Genomic DNA, 21933 nt, shown 5'->3' with positions numbered 1-21933 from the left:
ATTGGATTTAAAGCAAGGTCATATTTCAAGACTATTAAGTCAATATCTCTGCAATGTATGTCAGTTAATATAGCATTTAACTAATTAACAGTTAATTGGAACATTTTAAAGTGATATTTGAAGGTCTGCACCCATATTTTACTGAAACATATATGCTTCTATCTTCTTAATTATCTCAGTGAGAAAACCTATTTGTAATAAAAAATAGTGAGTTTTCTCAAAGTTGAAAAGCAATTGTAAAGTTGAATCTATGTTGAGCAGGCCAAATGTGCAGAAATGTTAAGACGCTTTAATGAGCATTCCAAATGTGTCTTGTGTTTGTAGATCTTTTCGCACCTACGGACATGACGATGCCGACATCTGAGTCTGGGACTTTGCTTACGAGCACTGCACAGGAAGAAGGCTCAGCTCCTTCATCGGAATCAACATTCAGTCCATCCTCAGCTATAATGCCCAAAGATTCAGGAAGTGCAGCTCTCTTAAGCATTACGAGTTCACTTCTATTAAGTACTGATCAGGAGACACCAGAAGTTACCTCAACAAGTGTGAAAAGTGAAAACAGAACATATACAACGGAAGCAGAAAAGGAACTATCTGAAACTACAGCGCTGCCATCCCCTGGAACAACATTGCATGCAGCGGACTCTGAAGCCGAAACTAGAACAAACACTGCATTCAGTACTGATATAATCACAGCAAGTGCAACCTCAGACATTACTGTCTACTCTACTATTGTTACCTCTGATCGAATTAGTACTTTGGGGGTGGTCTCGGTATTGATGCAGAGCACAACTGTTGAAACCTCAAAAGTTGCTGGAGGCACGTTTTCCCAATCCACGAAAGGAGCTCAAGAAACAAGTACAAATGAAGAGACAGACAATCCTATGTTGAATGCTGCTAGTCCAACTGACAGCACTAAGACTGAGAGTGCAGCCATGGAAACGTCAAAACGTTCTACCAGTACAACCTCATCCCAAGAAATTGCACATACTGAAACTAGTGATCAGACATCTCCGTTTACTGAGAAATTAAGTACAGTTATTGCAAGTACAGCTGAAACACCTGGCCCTGAAACATCAATTTCCTCATCATCCTTCTCGCCAATACAGTCAACTATTGCAGGGTCCAGTACTGTTCCTAGGAGCACTTCACTAGAGGCTAGTTCAGTTCCTTTAACAGAATCAACATTCAGCAAACCTTCAACTGCAATAACCACACATACGGAGAGTGCCACTCTTTTATCAACCACAGGTCCACTTATGTTGACAACGGACCAAGAGAATGCAGAAAGCTCTTCACAACCTCCATTAAGTGAAAATAGTCTGCCTACAACAGAAGAAAAGAACCAGTCTCAAACGACAGAAGTACCATCATCTGGAACCACATTTCATACAACGGAATCTAAAGCAGAAACTGCAACAAATATTGCATCCAGCAGGGATCAAACCACACCAAGTGTATCCTCTGACATTACTGTCTACTCTGCTACTGTTACCTCTGATGAACTAAGCACTTTGGAGGCGGTGTCAGTATCGAGGCAGAGCACAACAGTTCCTGGAAGAACCTCCTTTCCCCAATCCACAAAATCAGCTCATGAAGCAAGTTCAAGTGAAGAGACAACCAATCCTATGCTAAGTGCTGGCAGTCCTACTGACAACAGTACGTCTGAGAGTACAGCAAGTGAAACTTCGGAAAGTTCTATCAGTGCACCCTCACCACAAGAAACTATTTCAAATACTGAAACTACTGATCAGACATCTCCTTTCACAGAAGGATTAAATACAGTTATTAAAAGCACATCTGGAACACCTTCCCCTGAATCCTCCATTTGTTCATCATCATTCTCATCAATGGAGTCAACTATTGCAGAGGCAAGTACTGTTCCTGGGAGCACTTCACTGGAGGCTAGTTCAGCTCCTTTACCAGAATCAACTTTCAGCAAAGCTTCAACTGCAATAACCACACATACGGAGAGTGCCACTCTTTCATCAACCACTGAACACAATACATCAGAAAACTCTTCACAACCTCGATCAAGTGAAAATAGCTTAAATACAACTGAAGGTAAACACCAATCTGAAACAGCAGAGCTGCCATCACCTGGAACCACATTACATATAACTGGATCTAAAGCAGAATCTACAACAAACATTCTGTTCAGCAGTGATCAAACCACACCAAGTGCAACCTCAGACATTACAATCTACTCAGCTACTGTTAGCTCTAATGAACTGAGTACTTTGGAGGCGGTCTCACTATTGCTGCAGAGCACAACTGTTGAATCTTCAATAGCTCCTGGAAGCACTTTTCCCCAATCGACAAATGCAGCTAGTGAAATAAGTACAAATGAAGAGACAATTAAACTCATGTCAAGTGCTGCTAGTACTATTGACAGCACTAAGTCTGTGAATACAAACAGTGAAACTTCAGAAAGTTCTATCAGCACACCCTCATCCCAAGAAATGATTTCAAATACTGAAACTAGTGATCAGACACCTTCTCTCACTGAAGAATTAAGTACTGTTGTTAAAAGTACAGATGAAACACCTGCCCCTGGAATAACCAGTACCTCATCTGCCTTTGTATCAAGGCAGTCAACAATTGTAGAGTCCAGTACTGTTCCCCCGAGAACTGCACAGGAAGTTAGCTCAGCTCCTTTATCAGAATCAACAGTCAGTAAAGCTTCAACTGCAATAACCACACATACAGAGAGTGCTGTTCTTTCAGCCATTACAGGTCCACTTGTATTGACAACTGAACAGAAGACGTCAGAAATCTCTTCACAAACTCCACCAAGTGAAAATAGCTTACGTACAGCTGAAGATAATAACCGATCTGAAACAGCTGAGCTGCCATCACCTGGAACCACATTTCATACAACTGAACCTAAAGCAGAAACTACAACACACATTGAATCCAGCAGTGATCAAACCACACCAAGCGCAACATCTGACATTATGGTCTACTCTAATACTGTTACCTCTGATGAAATTAGTACTTTGGAGGCGGTCTCAGTATCAATGCACAGCACAACTGTCCAATCACCAACAGTTCCTGGAAGCCCTTTTTCCCAATCCACAAATGCAGCTCATGAAACAAGTACAAATGAAGAGACAACTAAAATCATGTCAAGTGCTGCTAGTCCTATTGACAGCACTAAGTCTGTGAATACAAACAGTGAAACTTCTGAAAGTTCTATCAGCACACCCTCATCCCAAGAAACAATTTCAAATACTGAAACTAGTGATCAGACATCTTCTTTCACTGAAGAATTAAGTGACATTGTTAAAAGTACAGCTGAAACAACTGCCCCTGGAACAACCATTATCTCAACTGCCTTTGAATCAATGACGTCAACAATTGTAGAGTCCAGTACTGTTCCCGGGAACACTGCACAGGAAGTTAGCTCAGATCCTTTATCAGAATCAACATTCAGCAAAGCTTCAACTGCAATAACCACACATACGGAGAGTGCTGTTCTTTCAGCCATTACAGGTCCACTTGTATTGACAACTGAACAGGAGACGTCAGAAATCTCTTCACAAACTCCATCAAGTGAAAATAGCTTACGTACAACCGAAGATAATAACCGATCTGCAACAGTTGAGCTGCCATCATCTGGAACCACATTTCATACAACTGAATCTAAAGCAGAAACTACAACAAGCGTTCTGTTCAGTAGTGATCAAACCATGCCAAGTGCAACCTCAGACATTACAATCCACTCAGCAACAGTTACCTCTACTGAAATGAGCACATTGGAGATGGTCTCAGTGTCGATGCAGCACACAACCATCGAATCATCAACAGTTCCTGGAAGCACTTTTTCCCAATCCACAAATGCAGATTTTGAAACAAGCACAAATGAAGAGACAACTAAACTCATGTCAAGTGCTGCTAGTCCTATTGACAGCACTAAGTCTGAGGGCACAGACAGTGAAACTTCAGAAAGTTCTATCAGTACACCCTCATCCCAAGAAACTACTTTAAATACTGAAACAAGTGATCAGACACCTTCTCTCACTGAAGAATTAAGTTCTGGTGTTAAAAGCACAGTTGAAACAACTGCTCCTGGAATAACCATTACCTCATCTGCCTTTGAATCAATGATGTCAACAATTGTAGAGTCCAGTACTGTTCCTGGGAGCACTGCACAGGAAGTTAGCTCAGTTCCTTTATCAGAATCAACAGCCAGTAACGCTTCAACTGCAATAACCACACATACAGAGAGTGCTGTTCTTTCAGCCATTACAGGTCCACTTGTATTGACAACTGAACAGGAGGTGTCAGGAATCTCATCACAACCTCCATCAAGTGAAAATACCTTACATAGAACTGAAGATAATTACCGATCTGAAACATCTGAGCTGCCATCACCTGGAACCACATTTCATACAACTGAACCTAAAGCAGAAACTACAACACTCATTGCATCCAGCAGTGATCAAACCACACCAAGTGCAGCATCTGACATTATGGTCTACTCAACTCCTGTTACCTCTGATGAAATTAGTACTTTGGAGGCAGTGTCAATATCAATGCACAGCACAACTGTCCAATCACCAACAGTTCCTGGTAGTACTTTTTCCCAATCCACAAATGCAGCTCGTGAAACAAGTACAAATGAAGAGACAACTAAACTCATGTCAAGTGCTGCTAGTCCCATTGACAGCACTAAGTCTGATAGTACAGACAGTGAAACTTCAGAATATTCTATCAGCACACCCTCATCCCAAGAAACGATTTCAAATACTGAAACTAGTGATCAGACATCTTCTTTCACTGAAGAATTAAGTGCCGTTGTTAAAAGTACAGCTGAAACAACTGTCCCTGGAACAACCATTACCTCATCTGCCTTTGAATCAATGACGTCAACAATTGTAGAGTCCAGTACTGTTCCCGGGAACACTGCACAGGAAGTTAGCTCAGATCCTTTATCAGAATCAACATACAGCAAAGCTGCAACTGCAATACCCACACATACAGAGAATGCTACACTTTCATCCATTACAAATCCAGTTGTATTGACAACTGAACAGGAGATGTCAGAAATCTCTTCACAAAGTCCATCAAGTGAAAATAGCTTACGTACAACCGAAGATAATAACCTATCTGAAACAGCTGAGCTGCCATCATCTGGAACCACATTTCAATCAACTGAATCTAAACCAGAAGCTACAACACAAATTGCATCCAGCAGTGATCAAACCACACCAAGTGCAACATCTGAAATTATGGTCTACTCTACTACTGTTACCTCTGATGAAATTAGTACTTTGGAGGCGGTCTCAGTATCAATGCACAGCACAACTGCTCAATCACCAACAGTTCCTGGTAGCACTTTTTCCCAATCCACAAATGCAGATCGTGAAACAAGTACAAATGAAGAGACAACTAAACTCATGCCAAGTGCTGCTAGTCCTATTGACAGCACTAATTCTGAGAGTACAGACAGTGAAACTTCAGAAAGTTCTATCAGCACACCCTCATCCGAAGAAACGTTTTCAAATACTGAAACTAGTGATCAGACATCTTCTTTCACTGAAGAATTCAGTGCTGTTGTTAAAAGTACAGCTGAAACAACTGCCCGTGGAACAACCATTTTCTCATCTGCCTTTGAATCAATGACGTCAACAATTGTAGCGTCCAGTTCTGTTCCCGAGAACACTGCACAGGAAGGTAGCTTAGATCCTTTGTCAGAAGCAACATTCAGCAAAGCTTCAACTGCAATACCCACACATACAGAGAGTGCTGTTCTTTCAGCCATTACAGGTCCACTTGTATTGACAACTGAACAGGAGACGTCAGAAATCTCTTCACAAACTCCATCAAGTGAAAATAGCTTACGTACAACCGAAGATAATAACCGTTCTGAAACATCTGAGCTGCCATTATCTGGAACCACATTTCAATCAACTGAATCTAAACCAGAAGCTACACCACAAATTGCTTCCAGCAGTGATCAACCCACACCAAGTACAACACCTGAAATTATGGTCTACTCTACTACTGTTACCTCTGATGAAATTAGTACTTTGGAGGCAGTCTCAGTATCAATGCACAGCACAACTGTCCAATCACCAACAGTTCCTGGTAGCACCTTTCCCCAGTCCACAAAAGCTGCTCATGAAACAAGCTCCACTGAATTGACAACTAAATTAATGTCAAGTGCTGCTAGTCCTATTGACAGCACTAAGTCTGAGTATACAGACAGTGAAACTTCAGAAAATTCTATCAGCACACCCTCATCCCAAGAAACGTTTTCAAATACTGAAACTAGTGATCAGACATCTTCTTTCACTAAAGAATTAAGTACAGATGTTAAAAGTACAGCTGAAACAACTGCCCCTGGAACAAGCATGACCTCTTCTGCCTTTGTATCTATGTTGTCAACAATTGTAGAGTCCAGTACTGTTCCCTGGAGCACTGCACAGGAAAATAGCTCAGTTCCTTTATCAGTATCAACATTCAGTAAAGCTTCAACTGAAATAAACACACATATAGAGAGTGCTACTCTTTCATCTATTACAGGTCCACTTGTATTGACGACTGAACAAGAGACGTCAGAAATCTCTTCACAAACTCCATCAAGTGAAAATAGCTTACATACAACCGAAGATAATAACCGATCCGAAACAGCTGAGCTGCCATCACCTGGAACCACATTTTGTACAACTGAATCTAAAGCAGAGGCTACAACACTCATTGCATCCAGCAGTGATCAAACCACACCAAGTGCAACATCTGACATTATGGTCTACTCTACTACTGTTACCTTTGATGAAATTAGTACTTTGGAGGCGGTCTCAGTATCAATGCACAGCACAACTGTCCAATCACCAACAGTTCCTGGAAGCACTTTTTCCCAATCCACAAATGCAGATCGTGAAACAAGTACAAATGAAGAGACAACTAAAGTCATGTCAAGTGCTGCTAGTCCTATTGACAGCACTAAGTCTGTGAATACAAACAGTAAAACTTCAGAAAGTTCTATCAGCAAACCCTCATCCCAAGAAACAATTTCACATACTGAAACTAGTGATCAGACATCTTCTTTCACTGAAGAATTAAGTGCCATTGTTAAAAATACAGCTGAAACAACTGCCCCTGGAACAACCATTACCTCGTCTTCCTTTGAATCAATGACGTCAACAATTGTAGAGTCCAGTACTGTTTCCGGGAACACTGCACAGGAAGTTAGCTCAGCTCCTTTATCAGAATCAACATTCAGCAAAGCTTCGACTGCAATAACCACACATACAGAGAGTGCTACTAATTCAGCCATTACACCTCCACTTGTATTGACAACTGAACAAGAGACGTCCGAAATCTCATCGCAACCTCCATCAAGTGAAAATAGCTTACATAGAACCGAAAATAATAACCGTTCTGAAACATCCGAGCTGCCATTATCTGGAACCAGATTTCAATCAACTGAATCTAAAGCAGAAACTACAACAAACGTTCTGTTCAGTAGTGATCAAACCATGCCAAGTGCAACCTCAGACATTACAACCCACTCGGCAACAGTTACTTCTAATGAAATGAACACAGTGGAGATGGTCTCAGTGTCGATGCAGAGCACAACCATTGAATCAACAGTTTCTGGAAGCACTCTTTCCCAATCCAGCAAGCCAGCAAATGAAACAAGTGCTACTGAAGAGACATCCAAACTAATAACTATTGCTGCTAGTCCAACTGACAGCACTAAGACTGAGAGTGCAGCCAGTGAAACTTCAAACCGTTTATCAACCTCTATTCCTGAGAGACCAAGTCCCGCCACAGATGAGTCAATTTCCACAACAAGGAATACTCCATTTGGGACAACCACACCATCCTCAATGAGTATGCCAGGTAAGTTAGCAATTGTTAGCATGTTATCATGGTCAATAATTCCTTCCCTGACAATGCATTTTGAAACATGTGATAGCATAATGCCTAACTATTAAATGTATTCGCAAATTCTATAGCACTGGATTTTTTCATTTACTCAGTACTCAGTAAAGCCCTAATGGGAAATGTGTTTACCATTTAAATACTCAAAGCCAACCCCTTTGTCTTTTCCAGTGCTTGTTTCTTCTTGACATAAAAGGGCCATTTTCTGCATGCTTGATCTCTTCCTGACCATTTTTTTCCTGGTCACAAACCGTCATATATTGCCATAGTCGCAACCAATATTTCTCACAAGCTCTCTGGCATTGAGTCTACTCATTTGTTCCAGCCTCTCTCCACTCAGCCAGGGGACTCTCTCTACTGACTGTGCACTAGACCACTGTGTTATGCAATATAAACCAACTCTTTTGGAATCCTGAGCACAAGTGTCTTCCTGGCTGTACCTTGCCTTATAGAGGCACTGGAGCCAAGGGGAATCTTGAGGTTTTCAGAGGCCTGTCCATCTGAAAGGCCAGTAGGTCCGGGATACAGATCTGATATTGCGTCGCCTCCTTGGCAGTAATCCAGACACTTCAGAACCACCTCAATTTTGTTAAATCTCCATATTTCACTATATTAATATTATAAAATGTATTTGTTTAGTTTCATAAATAAGTTGCACGTCTACACGTCTACTTTTCACATGTTCACCGTGAATGTTACTACTCTCTCAGTATACATCATTCACACAACATGATCAAATCACATCCTATAACTCATCAAATTATCATTTACTAAAATATGTACTACTCTACATCCCCATTATCTAATATCAGTTTACATCTTTGGGTCTTGTAATAAATTTAACAGGAACTCACTTAAAATCATTAATACTCTAAAACATACAATCCTATTAAAACCATTAATCTACCATGGTTGATCACACTTTACCTTTTTGCACAGTCAGCTATTTACATTTGATACATTTGAATACTGCTTTATAGTACTAGATCACACCCGGTGAGACTTCTTTAAGTCTTTTTTCATTTCGAGTCCACAATTGGTACAGGGCAATGTGTATCCCCTGGCACTCTGTGTTCAAACAATATTTCCAAAATGGATCACTTTTGATCCATCGTATTCATGTGCTTGGTGGCCCAAAATTGTCAAATATTCTGATTCTAAAACGGAACGGTCTGTAAGTACATGTCGGGGGGTTTCCAGGATGTCGGCTTCTTACAAATTCTGCAGTATCTTTCATTCATTGTGAGTTTTAATTGTGCGCCAATCAGCGCCAAAAATGGTAACTGGTTGGTGTGCAGTCACAATCGAAAGAATCTGACCCGTAGGTTTGGGCACTTTCTTAAATATTGTTGGGCCTGCAGATCCTTATGAGATACTCCAATCACATATGTGTGACTATGGCGTGTTTCAAGATACTCACAGTTGCAGGACCAATCCAGATTTTAATTTTCCTTATTGATAGACGCCTCAGTTTCTCATAAGGAGTCTTTCTTGTATAATCAGGAGACCATCCTACAGTCTTAAATAGTGATTCTGTTAATCTCTCAAAGCTGTCATTAGTACACGTTCTATTTTCCAATAAACAAAGTAGTCTACATTGTGGGGTAGAATGTATTTTTAGATGTAAAAGCCCACGCTTCTTCAACAGATAACCTTTCAAACATATTAGCCCCAGCTCTAGGCGTATATATTGAACTGGAACGGGCAAACTAAGTTTCAATAGTCTTCTCCAATGCTTCCAAACCATACAATATAGTTGGAGACTATATGCCAACTGTCTTTACTACCCTGGACCTCCAACATGCCTACTTTCATCCATGCCGCCTCATAAGTGGCAAGTACTGTACAATAAAATACATATATATTTTATTGGCACACTAGAGCATCATACTAATAGTATATAACTATATATATATATATATATATATATATATATATATATATATATATATATATATATATATTATTTATATGTATGACAGGGCCTGCAGCAGTGGCCCTGTAGTAATGGTTAAGTTGCTCAACTCATAGAAAGAGCACTTTTTGAGAGGCTTAAAACTCTCCCCCCCGCGCCCACAGACGAATCCTAACCAAATTTTGCAAAGAAAGTATATGCCCCCTCAAAATAAATTATTCGCCAAAGTTTTGTGCAGTTTCGTCCGGGGGTGGGGGGCAAAGTTATAGAGGGAGGTCCCAAAATGTGTGGCAATCCTCATAGATGCAATGAAAAAGACATGTTGCTCACGCCTACAGCCAAAACCGCTGGAAAGACTTTCACCACATTTGCACCAGGAGCGACAGATCAGATGGCACACCTGCATTGTGTTGTTGAAGGTTTGCCTTCCCTTGACAAAACCTGACTGATCTGGGTGGATGAGTTTGGGTATTAGTTTTTCCAATCTCAATGCTAATATTTTAGTAAATATCTTCGCATCAATATAGATAAGAGCTATGGGTCGATATGACCCACACTGTGTTCTATCTTCATTAGGCTTGGGAAATAACACTACCTTTGTTTCTTCTATGGTCTGAGTTATACATCCCGAAATAGTAAAGAATTTAAAAATAGAAGTCAACGCATATCTTTATAGGTTTTATAAAACAGTGCAGGAAAACTACCTGGTCCTGGGGCCTTATTCATTAGTAAAGACATGATACCTGCTCGTACTTCCTGAGGAGTAATTTCCCCTTCGAGCCCTCCCTTTCCCCTGGGTCAATTTTATTTAACTGGCAATGCTTCAGGTATGCCTCCTGAGATACTTCATCTGGGGAATTGGTAGTATACAGCGCAAAGTAATACTCTGTGAATACCTGTATTATATCTTCCGACGAAGAGCTAAAGGTTCCCGGTCCTGTTCTAATATGAAGGAAGGCCCTTGCTTCCTCCTTCTTCCTCACTTGCCTCACTAACATACGGTCTGCTTTGTCTGCCTTAATACAGTACTGCTGTTTTAAAAATAATAAGGATTTCTCAGCCTGCCTAGTCTGTAATAGATCCAGCTGTCCCTTAATGTGCCTAAATTCCCTCCTCAGGGTCACCCCCCTATGTGTTTCCATTCTGCTGATCACCCCTTTCAGTTACGATTCTAACTTAGCTGGCATTGCGCTAAGTTGCTTTTCTCGTAAAACCTTCCCTGCTATTAACTTGCCCCTCATGGCTGCCTTAAAGGCCTCCCACACTGTCTGTTCCTGCATTCCCAGAGTTGTGTTTGCTTAAAAATACTCCCCTATTTTACCTCGTATCTCATTGCTTTTGACCGGCTCCCCTAATGATGATTCAGAAATGTTCAGCACCAAAGCCCAGAACCTCCTAATTCCTGTTGTATATCTATTTATATGGGTGCATGTTCTAATAGACTAATAGGCCCCAGGTCAATTTTTTGTATTTGCCCTAGTAAATTGGCAGACACCCATATATAATCGATCCGCGAGAAAGAACATGAGAATAAAACGTGTACCCTTTAATCCCCCTCTGATTTTCTTTCCAGGAATCCACCATAGGTAATTGGGTCACACATGCTTGACATTTTTGCCTGGGGCCCCTATGAGTTATGCTTGCTGTCACACTCCTATCTACAAATGGATTCCATGCTACATTGAAATACCCCGTTATTATAATTTGTCCCACAGAAAATGTTTGAAGCCTGGCCAACACCTCCTGCAAAAACCTATCCTGCCCAGGATTAGGTGTGTATAGGGTTGCTATCGTATACCGTAATCTCCCCCACTCAATATGGGCACAAATATATCTACCTTCTTTGTCCACCTCCTACACACTTATATGTAGTCCTATCAATCCCTTGAAGACTATCAGGACCACTCCCATTTTACCCTTATTGTTCGATTGCAGTATATGGGGTTACCACTTAATCCTTAATTCGTGACTATCACTTTTACATATATGGGTCTCTTGCAGGGTTACAATGTCCAGTTTTCCCTGCTTTAAGAAGTCTTCTACCTTACAACTTTTAACCAGAGAGTTTAAACCCCTGATGAAGTGAGATTTAAGGTTGGATTTGTAGTGGTATGGAATGAGTATGTATACTTGTTGAATTTCATAGTTCAATCTTTAGCGGTATAGAGTGAGTGTTTGTACCCTAACGTTGTTAATTCTACTATTTGTCAACTAGTTTACATATAATATATATATATCCAGAATTAGCAATTTCATCCTAGTTAGACACAGCACAGTATCATCTAATAGCCATTACTGGAAGTTCACTGTCAGTTTAGAGCCAAACAGACAATGCTTTGTGGATTGCAAATTAGCTAAAATGTCAAATATTTGGAAACATGTTTCACTCTTATTGGGGATCATCAGAACATTATGCTTTCACATTTCATGCAGAAGTTTTTATTTTCAGCCTTTCTTTTTGGTTATCTTTTTTGTGTGCGTTTGGTTAAACAAGATCATAAACCTTAAGCACATACATGAGTTCCCGAATAGCACTACACACATGATTAAGTTAAGTTACAAAAATCGGACAAGTTAAAACCATTTCAATTATTGCCTTACATCTCATTAAAAGCAAATAAAATTCATACAAACATTTCAAGTATTTCCTTTTCCTTAAGGAGACGTGACAAAGATTCTCCATAGGTACAAAGCAATTATTCTAGGGCAAATCAAATAGTGCTGGCTAAAATGTCCTTCCAGAAATGGAATTCAGCAGCAGTTCATACAAGGGATTCCACACTATATAAATATCTCCAGAACTGGTCAGGGATTCAATGTTGGAAATCATATTAGAGTAGCCATTAATATATCGATTCCGTAGCTTTGGACAGCTAGTGACTAGGTGCCGTATGGTTTCAACTTCGCTAGAACACAATCTACAGAGCCTTCCATCATATGGTCTTTTTAAGCACTCAGTAACTTTGCTGCTATGTGTGTGTGTGTGTGTTTGTGTTTATTTATTTACTTTGTATAATGCAGCCAGTTAAGCCTTTTTATATATAAATACCAGTCCAACATGTGCAACAAATAATTATCATTTCACATTTTTAACAAACATCAAATATTCAAAATGTGCATAAAGGAACGCTCCCAAAGACATTAATTTGCACCAACAGTTAACACCGTGTTGCCACATGCCAGAAAGTGCCTCCTACAGATAATTCATAAACTCTTGCAGTCTAATATTAAATGTTTAATTTGACTCCAATGTAGTTGCAACCACAGAGTCTGCACATTCTTAATTGTCTATTAGTACTCGGAGAGGGACAATCAGATTGTTACAAACGATCTGACTGGCCATAGCCGGGTCGATACCTTGCCGGGAAAGACTCATCTGAGTCGCTCCACACAGACTGCCGAGTCCCGCATAGTTCTTTTCCTCTTCGCCCGGCCAACATGGAAAGGGAGAAGGGACATTTAGTCCCTTCTCCCTTTCCATGTCGGCCATTTAGTTTGTTTGCTTTTTTCATTTTTTTTAACGGGCGCCATCGACACAGAAAATGGACTACACGAAGTCCCTTCTCCAAGATCCCTGGCAGCCTTTTTTTAGTGCTTTATTTTCTCGAGTTGAGATACAGTTTCAACGCCGTTTCTCAGCTCGAGAAACCATGCTATTAAAAATCGCTTCACGAGACTTGTAACTAACCCCCGGGGACATTACCAGACCAGTAATAACCCCCGTCTCAGGTTCTATTGCTTCATTAATGTTTTTCCAGGCACCCATTACTCCCAGTGTCCAAACCAAAGTGAACATAATTTAAAGTCTCAAGCTAGCGAGTTATTAGGAAACTCATTTAGATTAAAAGGAGTCACCCTTCGTTTTAGGAAGACATTTATGTAATCACCACATAATGATTTGCTGGTCAGATTGACAAGAATGTTTTCGCAGTCACACTCAAAGCACCCTCTTTTGATTAAAATGTTGAATTGGTTATAGATTATATTAGGGGTGGCTATTGAGAATCGATGGAACCAGCCACTGGCCTTATTTATGAATAGGACCAGGCAGATGCTTCTGACGACACAGACATTAGTGGTGGAGGCAGTCAGAATCACATATATGAGGGTGTAAGGAGCAGAATGTGTTCGCTTTCAATAGAAATTAATTCACTGTGAAGTTAGTGCACAATGTATGCTATGGAGACCTAATTCTGCATAAGGGTAATCAATAGGAAGACTATGAGGCAGGTTGATAAGAGTTTTTAGACAAAAGCTGTCAAGCATCATTAATTCCATATGATGCTTTGAGCCCTATACTTCTGCGCCGTAAAGCATCACAGGTAGGATCTTTGCTTTGTACACCCGAAAGATTGAGTTAATAGAATAACCCCCAAATTTCAAAGTAAACACACCCCAACTTTTATTCATTTGGGGTTTCCAATTTAATTTATGATCTATACAGTCACACCAAAATACTCTCAAGATTGTACAATGTCGATTGTGTTCAAATCTAGTTTTCATATGAATGTATTGCTTGCTCTTTTAGGGCCTGGAAGAAAGGCCCTGCCGGTGCTACCGGTGGGCTGCCACCAGACTCGTAAAAATTTACCAGTGCCTGACTTCCCTGTGCCACCGGGAAATTACAAGTTTGGCGGCCCGGAAAGTCAGGTGCCGGTAAAATTTAAGTTCCCATCCATTGCTGACGGTGCTGGTGCTTCCGTGACGGCTCTGCCTACCCTGCCCGTTGCGCAGGCAGTTTCAGACTTTTTGTGTACAGCGGCCCTGGCAGACAGACCCCTTGTTTGCCGGTCTGCAAACAAGGATGCTGCTGAGTTTACCGGCACCCTTGTTCCGGACCGGCAAACTTATAATGAGGCCCATAATCTTCATTTTAGGTATGTAATTGATTGGCAATTTTTTTTGCATAGTTATCTAAGGAGTTAAGTAGTTGTTGAGGCCCTTTTAGTGTGCAGTCCATTAGAATGAGGTAATCTGTATAACTAAGCCATTGTACGCGTGTCTAATCCAATTGAGGGGGGTAGGCCTATGCAGGAAACAGTTCGGAGGAAAGATCATCAAGATCTATTTAACAATGTGGGGCTAATGTACACCCCTGTTTGGGTCCCACATGGGTTTGTATTGAATCAGTGAGCAGACTGGCAGAAGAAAGTCCCACTTCAACACCCCTAGTATTCGTGCGAAAGGCAGCAATCATCTTATGCAGTCTAGAGGGAACACCCAGCATTGCAGTTTCTGTCACAAGAGATCACTTTTCACTGTCTCAAACAAACGTGATGTAAATTGACAACATTGTTTATGAATCCGCCATGACGTTTCCACAAAAGAAGTTAATGCCACATATTGGCGATGGTGCCATATATATATTACATATATAAATATATACTTTCACAACACCAAGAAAGTTATGGTGGGTTTAAAAAGATTTGAAACAAAACCTTTCACCTGAAATGTGAAAGTAGGAAAGTAAAGTCACACATTCCACAAAGCAAATTTGTGCGGCGCAACGGCCTCACCCAAATGCACTAAAAGTGCTGCAAGCCGTGTAATAAAAAAGGACAAATCTAAATCCTTAGGTTGGTACACTAGAGCTTTAATAAAAACCCTGGGCCCAGGGTAAGAGAAAGTAATATTGTAAAAAGCGTTTTGCTACACACACGTAGCTTGCTCACATACAATGCACTGAGGTGAAAGTCAGTCTATTTATCATCTCTATGCTAGATTAGAGGATTTCTTCCACGTCCTGTGTCAGTGTCGATGACACACCAGATCAGGTCATTGCATTAGTAAAAACGATCAGCCATTTTGCTAAATGTGAACACATACAAAGTAAAGAAAATGAGTAATCTGTGTGGTAAAACGGTACGAGGAACAGAACTACAATGATGTTCCGCAATTTAAAAGGATAAGTCCCAATTTGCCTATAATCATTGCATGTTTCTGTCATTTAGAATACTCCCCACACAGGCAATGTGTACAAGATGGATAAACAGTCAATGGAATATATCAAACCAGTATTACTGCACATACCCATCAATATTCATAGAAATATTGAACATTGTCATTGATTGATTGATAGTTTATTTCTAAAGCACCTTTACACAATGTGTTTCAAAGAGTTTCATGTGTTTCTCTATATCTCCTCAAGCTACCTCTGATTGTAAAGTGCATAGTGCTCCAAACTGTTATTAATAATGTGCAAAATGGCATTTGGAAATGTTGTGGATATTCAACATCTTTGAGGAAAATGAATCCACACAAAAATAGAAGGACTTGCTTTCTGCCATGGCGAGCTTGGGACCAGCCAGCAGCTCACTCTCAGAATGTCTGTACAGTGAGCAAAGAGTAACAGTGGCACGCCATATTTAAAGATACAGGTGTACCGAAGACATCAGACCTTTTCTGGAGCCCAGTCACGTCTTCCCTTCTGGCGGGCATGGTGAATGGGGCTGCCTCTATTGGATTATATTTCCCTTGGATGCATAGAGCAATTTTTAAAGCCAAAGTCTGCTGCTCACAAAATGCGGACACAGATAATCGGTGCTAAATCCTGGTTTAGGACATGGGTGCCTGAGGGACTCCCTACCTTTTATGGGGCCCAGTCATGCCTTTCCTTCTGGTGGGTGTGCTGAATGTGGCAGCCTCCTCTGGATTACGTTTCCCTTATGTGTCTGCTGCTCCAGAAATGTTGACACAGATACCCAGTGGCATGTCCTGGTTGAGGACATGTGTGTACAAGGGATTTGTTACCTTTTCTGGAACCCAGTAGCATGGTTCCCTTCACAGGACATGGTGAAAGCCAGCAGCTTAATCTCAGAATATTTGTACAGTAACCAAAGAGAAACAGTGGCAAGTCATAGTAAGGGTGCAGGTGTACTGAAGGCCTCATATCATTTCTGGAGCCAAGTCACGTCTTATCTTCTGGTGGCAATGGTGAATGAGCCAGCCTCTACTGGATTACATTTCCCTTGATGCATAGAGCTTCTTCTAGCTCCTAGACGTCTGCTGCTCACAAAATGCGAACACAGATACCCAGTGGCATGTCCTGGTATATGACATGGGTGCATGAGGGATTCCTTACCTTTGCTGGAGCCCAGTCCTGCCTTTTCTTCCGGTGGGCATGGTGAATGCGGCATCCTCCTCTGGAGTACATTTCCCTGGATGCAAAGTGCTGCTTCTAGCTCCTAGAAGGCTGCTGCTCCAAAAATGTGTACACAGACACCCAGTGGAATGTCCTGGTTTAGGTCATGGGTGAACAAGGGACTCATTACCATTTCTGGAGCCCAGTAGCATGTTTCCCTTCCACATGACATGGTGAAAGACAGCAGCTCACTCTAAGAATGTGTGTACAGTAACCAAAGAGTAACAGTGGCAAGTCATTTTAAGGATGCAGGTGTACTGAAGGCCTCCTACCTTTTCTGAAGCCAAGTCACGTCTTCCCCTCTGGTGGGCATGGTGAATGGGGCTTCCTCTTTTGGATTACATTTCACTTGATGCAGACAGCTACCTTTAACGCCAAGTCTGCTGCTCACAAAATGCTGCCACATATTCTAAGTGCTAAATCCTGGTTTAGGAAATGGGTGCCTGGGGGACTCCTTACCTTTTCTGGAGCCCAGTCACACCTTACCTTCTGGTGGGTATGATGAGTGAGGCAGCCTCTTCTGGATTACATTTCCCTTGATCCATAGAGTTGCTTCTAGCTCCTGGTAGCATGCTGCTCCAAAAATGTTGACACAGATACCCGGTGGAATCTCCTGGTTTAGGAAATGGGTGAACAAGGTACTCCTTACCTTTTCTGGAGCCCAGTCACACCCTTACTGCTGGTGGGCATGGTGAATGAGGGATCCTCCTCTGGAGTACATTTCCCTTGATGAATAGAGCTGCTTCTAGCTCCTACTAGCCTGCTGCTCCATAAATGTTGACACAGATATCCAGTGGAATGTCCTGGTTTAGGTCATGGGTGCACAAGGGACATGTTACCTTTTCTGGATCCCAGTAGCATGTTTCCCTTCCACAGGACAGGGTGAAAGACAGCAGCTCTCTCTCAAAATGTGTGTACATTAACCAAAGAGTAACACTGTCACATCATATTTAAGGATGCTGGTGTTCTGAAGGCCTCATAGCTTTTCTGGAGCCAAGTCACATCTTCCCTTCTAAAGGACATGGTGAATGGGCTTCCCTCTTTTGGATTACATTTCACTTGATGCAGACAGCTACCTTTATTGCCAAGTCTGCTGCTAACAAAATGCTGACACAGCTACTCAGTGCTAAATCCTGGTTTAGGACATGACGGCCTGAGGGACTCCCTACCTTTTCTGGAGACTAGTCACGCCTTTTCTTCTGGTGTTCATGGTGTATGAGGCAGCCTCTTCTGGATTACAATTACCTTGATGCATAGAGCTTCTTCTAGCTCCTAGAAGTCTGCTGCTCACACAATGCCAACACAGATACCCGGTGGCATGTCCTGGTATAGGACATGGGTGCATGAGGGATTCATTACTTTTTCTGGAGTCCAGTCACGCCTTTCCTTCTGGTGGGCATGGTGAATAAGGAATCCTCCTGTGGAGTACATTTCCCTTGATATACAGAGCTGCTTCTAGCTCTTAGATGTCTGCTGCTCCAGAAATGTTGACACAGATACCCGGTGGCATGTCCTGGTTGATGACATGGGTGTGCAAGGGACTCCTTATCTTTTCTGGAGCCCAGTCATGCCTTTTCTTCTGGTGGTCATGGTGAATGTGGCATCCTCCGCTGGAGTACATTTCCCTCGATGCAAAGTGCTACTTCTAGCTCCTAGAAGCCTGCTGCTCCAAAAATGTTAACACAGACACCCGGTTGAATGTCCTGGTTTAAGTCATGGGTGCACAAGGGACTCATTACCATTTCTGGAGCCCAGCAGCATGTTTCCCTTCCACAGGACATGGTGAAAGCCAGCAGCTCACTCTAAGAATGTTTGTACAGTAACCAAAGAGTAACAGTGGCATTTCATATTAAGGATGCAGGGGTACTGAAGGCCTCATACCTTTTCTGGAGCCAAGTCACGTCCTCCCTTCTGGTGGGCATGGTGAATGGGGCTGACTCTTTTGGATTACATTTCACTTGATGCAGACAGATACCTTTAACGCCAAGTCTGCTGCTCACAAAATGCTAACACAGATACTCAGTGCCAAGTTCTATTTTAAGGCATGGGTGCCTGAGGGACGCCTTGCCTTTTCTGGTACCCAGTGGCATCTTCCCTTCCAGAGGACATGGTGAAAGCGGCAGCTCCTTAGGCACTACATGCCTCATGGTTGCATGATGCATAGAGCTACTTGCCATAAGTGCTGCCCATTTTGTCATGAGACAGTATTCAAATACTGCCACGTAGATGCTCCCTGATTAAAATATCCACAGATACATTCACTAAAATGTATTGTCAAATGCTGCTGCTCCTCAAATGGGAAAGTATTGAAAAAAGATGCTTTCTCTCTGACTCCGTTTTCTTTTCCAAAATTGGGGAAAATATTGAAAACAAAAGCAGGACAGCAACAGTGGAGGACCCGGCAGTGCTGTAGACTTGCTTTTAGTTTCATTTCATTCCCCATCTTTGGTGGAGCTGATTATTACATTTCTGCTGCCGTTGCCTGCATTAAAGGTGCTACATAATTCAAACATGTTGGGAGAAGCAGCAGCTAGGTAACAAGGCTGGGGCGGGAGGAGAAGCATAGTGGGGACAGTGAGTGGACCCAACTGGTGGAAATAACTTGCACAATATGGCTGACACAGAAATATAAGAAATAAAGGCTTCAGTAAATGCTTTCTGTTTCATAAGCCACCTGCTTGAAACCAGGGTCAGTCTAATATGTATGCTCAGCCTCTGGCAGAGAGCTAACGCTTTCAATCCCTAGACTGGGAGATGGAATAGTACATGTATAAAAAACAGAGAGCGTTTTATGGAAGATAGCTACCCTTCAGACACAATGTAATGTAATGTAATTGTCATTTGTATAGCGCCTTTCACCATTGGTATGGTCTCAAGGCTGAAACGCCTTGTAAATTGAACGCCCATGGGGGCGGAAGTCTGGGTGTGGGAAATTCATCAGACAGTTATAGAATGCATGTGCGCATTTTAGCCAATACCTAGGTGGACAAGTCCCTGCTAGACAACCATATCAGGCAGGAGTGTCGATGGGTGAAGAGCGGTAGTCTGGAGGATATGCATAATGTTTGCAGCTGGACCACATTTCTATCGTGGGGGATAGCAGCATTCTAATGGCAGAGGTGTTGTGCAGTGTGTCTTAGAGTAGTGCATGCAGTGGGAGGGTGCTGAGAGGTAGTCTGGAGAGTATGTGAGAGCAGGAGAAAACAACTGGTGTGCAACTGGACTGGATTTTATCGGTGGGGTAGTTGCATTCTAATGGCAGAGGTGTTGTGCCATGTTTCTTAGTGCTTGTGGTGGATTGGCGTTGAGAGGTAGATTTTGATTTTGATTTGATTTTTGAATTTCTTAGGCACAGCAAACAGACTTAACGGCATTCGGGCGCAGATGATCACTATATATCAAGCATAGAGTGTGTGCATATTACAAGTGGGGTGAGCGGTAGCAGAATTATTTAAAAAGAACAGTATTTAGCCTCTTCCTGAAGAGTTCCATGGACGGGCAGGCACGGATATCCAAGGGTAGCTGGTTCCAGATTTTGGGGCCAAACACAGCAAACCTCATGTCTCCCTTGTATACCTGTTTGGTCCGAGGTGTGCACATCAGCAATTTGTCTCCTGATCGTAGATCTCTTGTTGGGCGATAGGCACACACTTTGGCTGCAAGCTACTCAGTTGCAAGACCATTAATGCATCTGAACATCAAAGATGCAACCTTAAATGTAATGTGGTCTTCGACCATCAACCAATGCAGCGATCTACGTAAGGCAGAGACAGGGTCCCACTTTCCTAGGTGACCAATAAGGCTAACCGCTGCATTCTGGGCCCTCTGTAATCTGTTAATCTGGTTACCTTACAGCCCTGTCAGCAGACTATTACAGTAGTCTAATTGTCAGTTTGTTAATGCTCCTACCACTATTGCCTGGCCTTCACCTTAGAACCCACTTGTGCTTCCCCACCCAAGTTTTCCTGCTAAAGACACCCAATATTTTGGACTTTCTTTGAGTAGTGCAGTTCTTCCACTAATATCCGTGGAGGGGGAAGTTATCTCTCCTGCATCATTTTACTTTCAGGTCCAAACAATATTAGTTCGGTTTTTGATGCATTGAACTGCAATTGATTACTTGCCATCCACCTCTTGACTTTTCTCATGCATTGATCAATCTTTTCTAATGCATCTTCAAAGTTATCTATCTCAATATAAATCTGGGTATCATCTGAGTAGAAATGTAATCGTAACCCATGTCTCCTCAGAATGTTGAATACCGGACGAAAATATAGGTTAATGATCAGGGGGGAAAGTGATTATCCGTGTGGGACTCCACATTTCAACCACATTATCTCTGAGAAAAAACCTCCCAAAGTAACCTGCTGCGTCCTATCCTTTAAAGAGGAACTGAACCACTGTATCACCTGTTCGGATGCTTTCCCAACTTTACTTATACGTTGGAGTGCAATCTGGTACTCCACCGTATCGAAGGCTGCGGACAGGTCCAGCATTAACAGTGCTGTGGACTTCCCTCTGTCCGCAGCCTCCAACAGATCATCCTGGACGGTCAACAGTGCAGTCTCTGTCCCATGCTTGGGTCGGAAACCGGACTGGAGCGCGTCCAGGACACCCCTGCTGCCGACAAATGCCTGGAACTGGCCACACACCACCTTCTCCAGTATTTTAGTAGGCCAGCAAAGATTGCCCACCAGACGATCATTTTTAAGTAGCGTGGAAGAGTATGTGAGAGCAGGAGAGGGATTCGGTGTGCAGCTAGACAACATTTTTATCATGTGGGATAGCTGCGTTCTAATGGCAGAGGTGTTGATCAATGTGTCTTAGGGTAGTGAATGTAGGGTGGGTGCTGAGATGTGGTCTTGAGAGTATGCGAGAGCAGGAGAGACATTATGTTTGCAATTTCTATCATGGGAGATAGCTGCATTCAAATGCAGAGGTGTTGAGCATGTAGTGGATGGGACTTAGAAATGGTCTGTAG

At 42.0% G+C, this 21933-nt stretch overlaps 1 protein-coding gene across 1 annotated transcript in view; it reads left to right on the top strand.

Annotated features, from left to right (window-relative positions):
• The window catches only part of LOC138525808 (serine-rich adhesin for platelets-like), a 351204-nt gene that overhangs the window by 22808 nt on the left and 306463 nt on the right, over window positions 1-21933 (top strand). Inside the window, exon 2 of the mRNA XM_069636018.1 lies at window positions 325-7854. Coding sequence (XP_069492119.1) covers window positions 325-7854 — 7530 coding nt within the window. The remainder of the gene's footprint in view (window positions 1-324; window positions 7855-21933) is intronic.

The sequence above is a fragment of the Ambystoma mexicanum genome, chromosome 7p (assembly GCF_040938575.1).
Source record: "Ambystoma mexicanum isolate Mex_15411 chromosome 7p, UKY_AmexF1_1, whole genome shotgun sequence".
In the NCBI taxonomy this organism is placed as follows: domain Eukaryota; kingdom Metazoa; phylum Chordata; class Amphibia; order Caudata; family Ambystomatidae; genus Ambystoma; species Ambystoma mexicanum.
The sequence above is the reverse complement of the archived record's forward strand: the minus strand, read 5'-3'. Positions and strand labels throughout refer to the sequence as shown.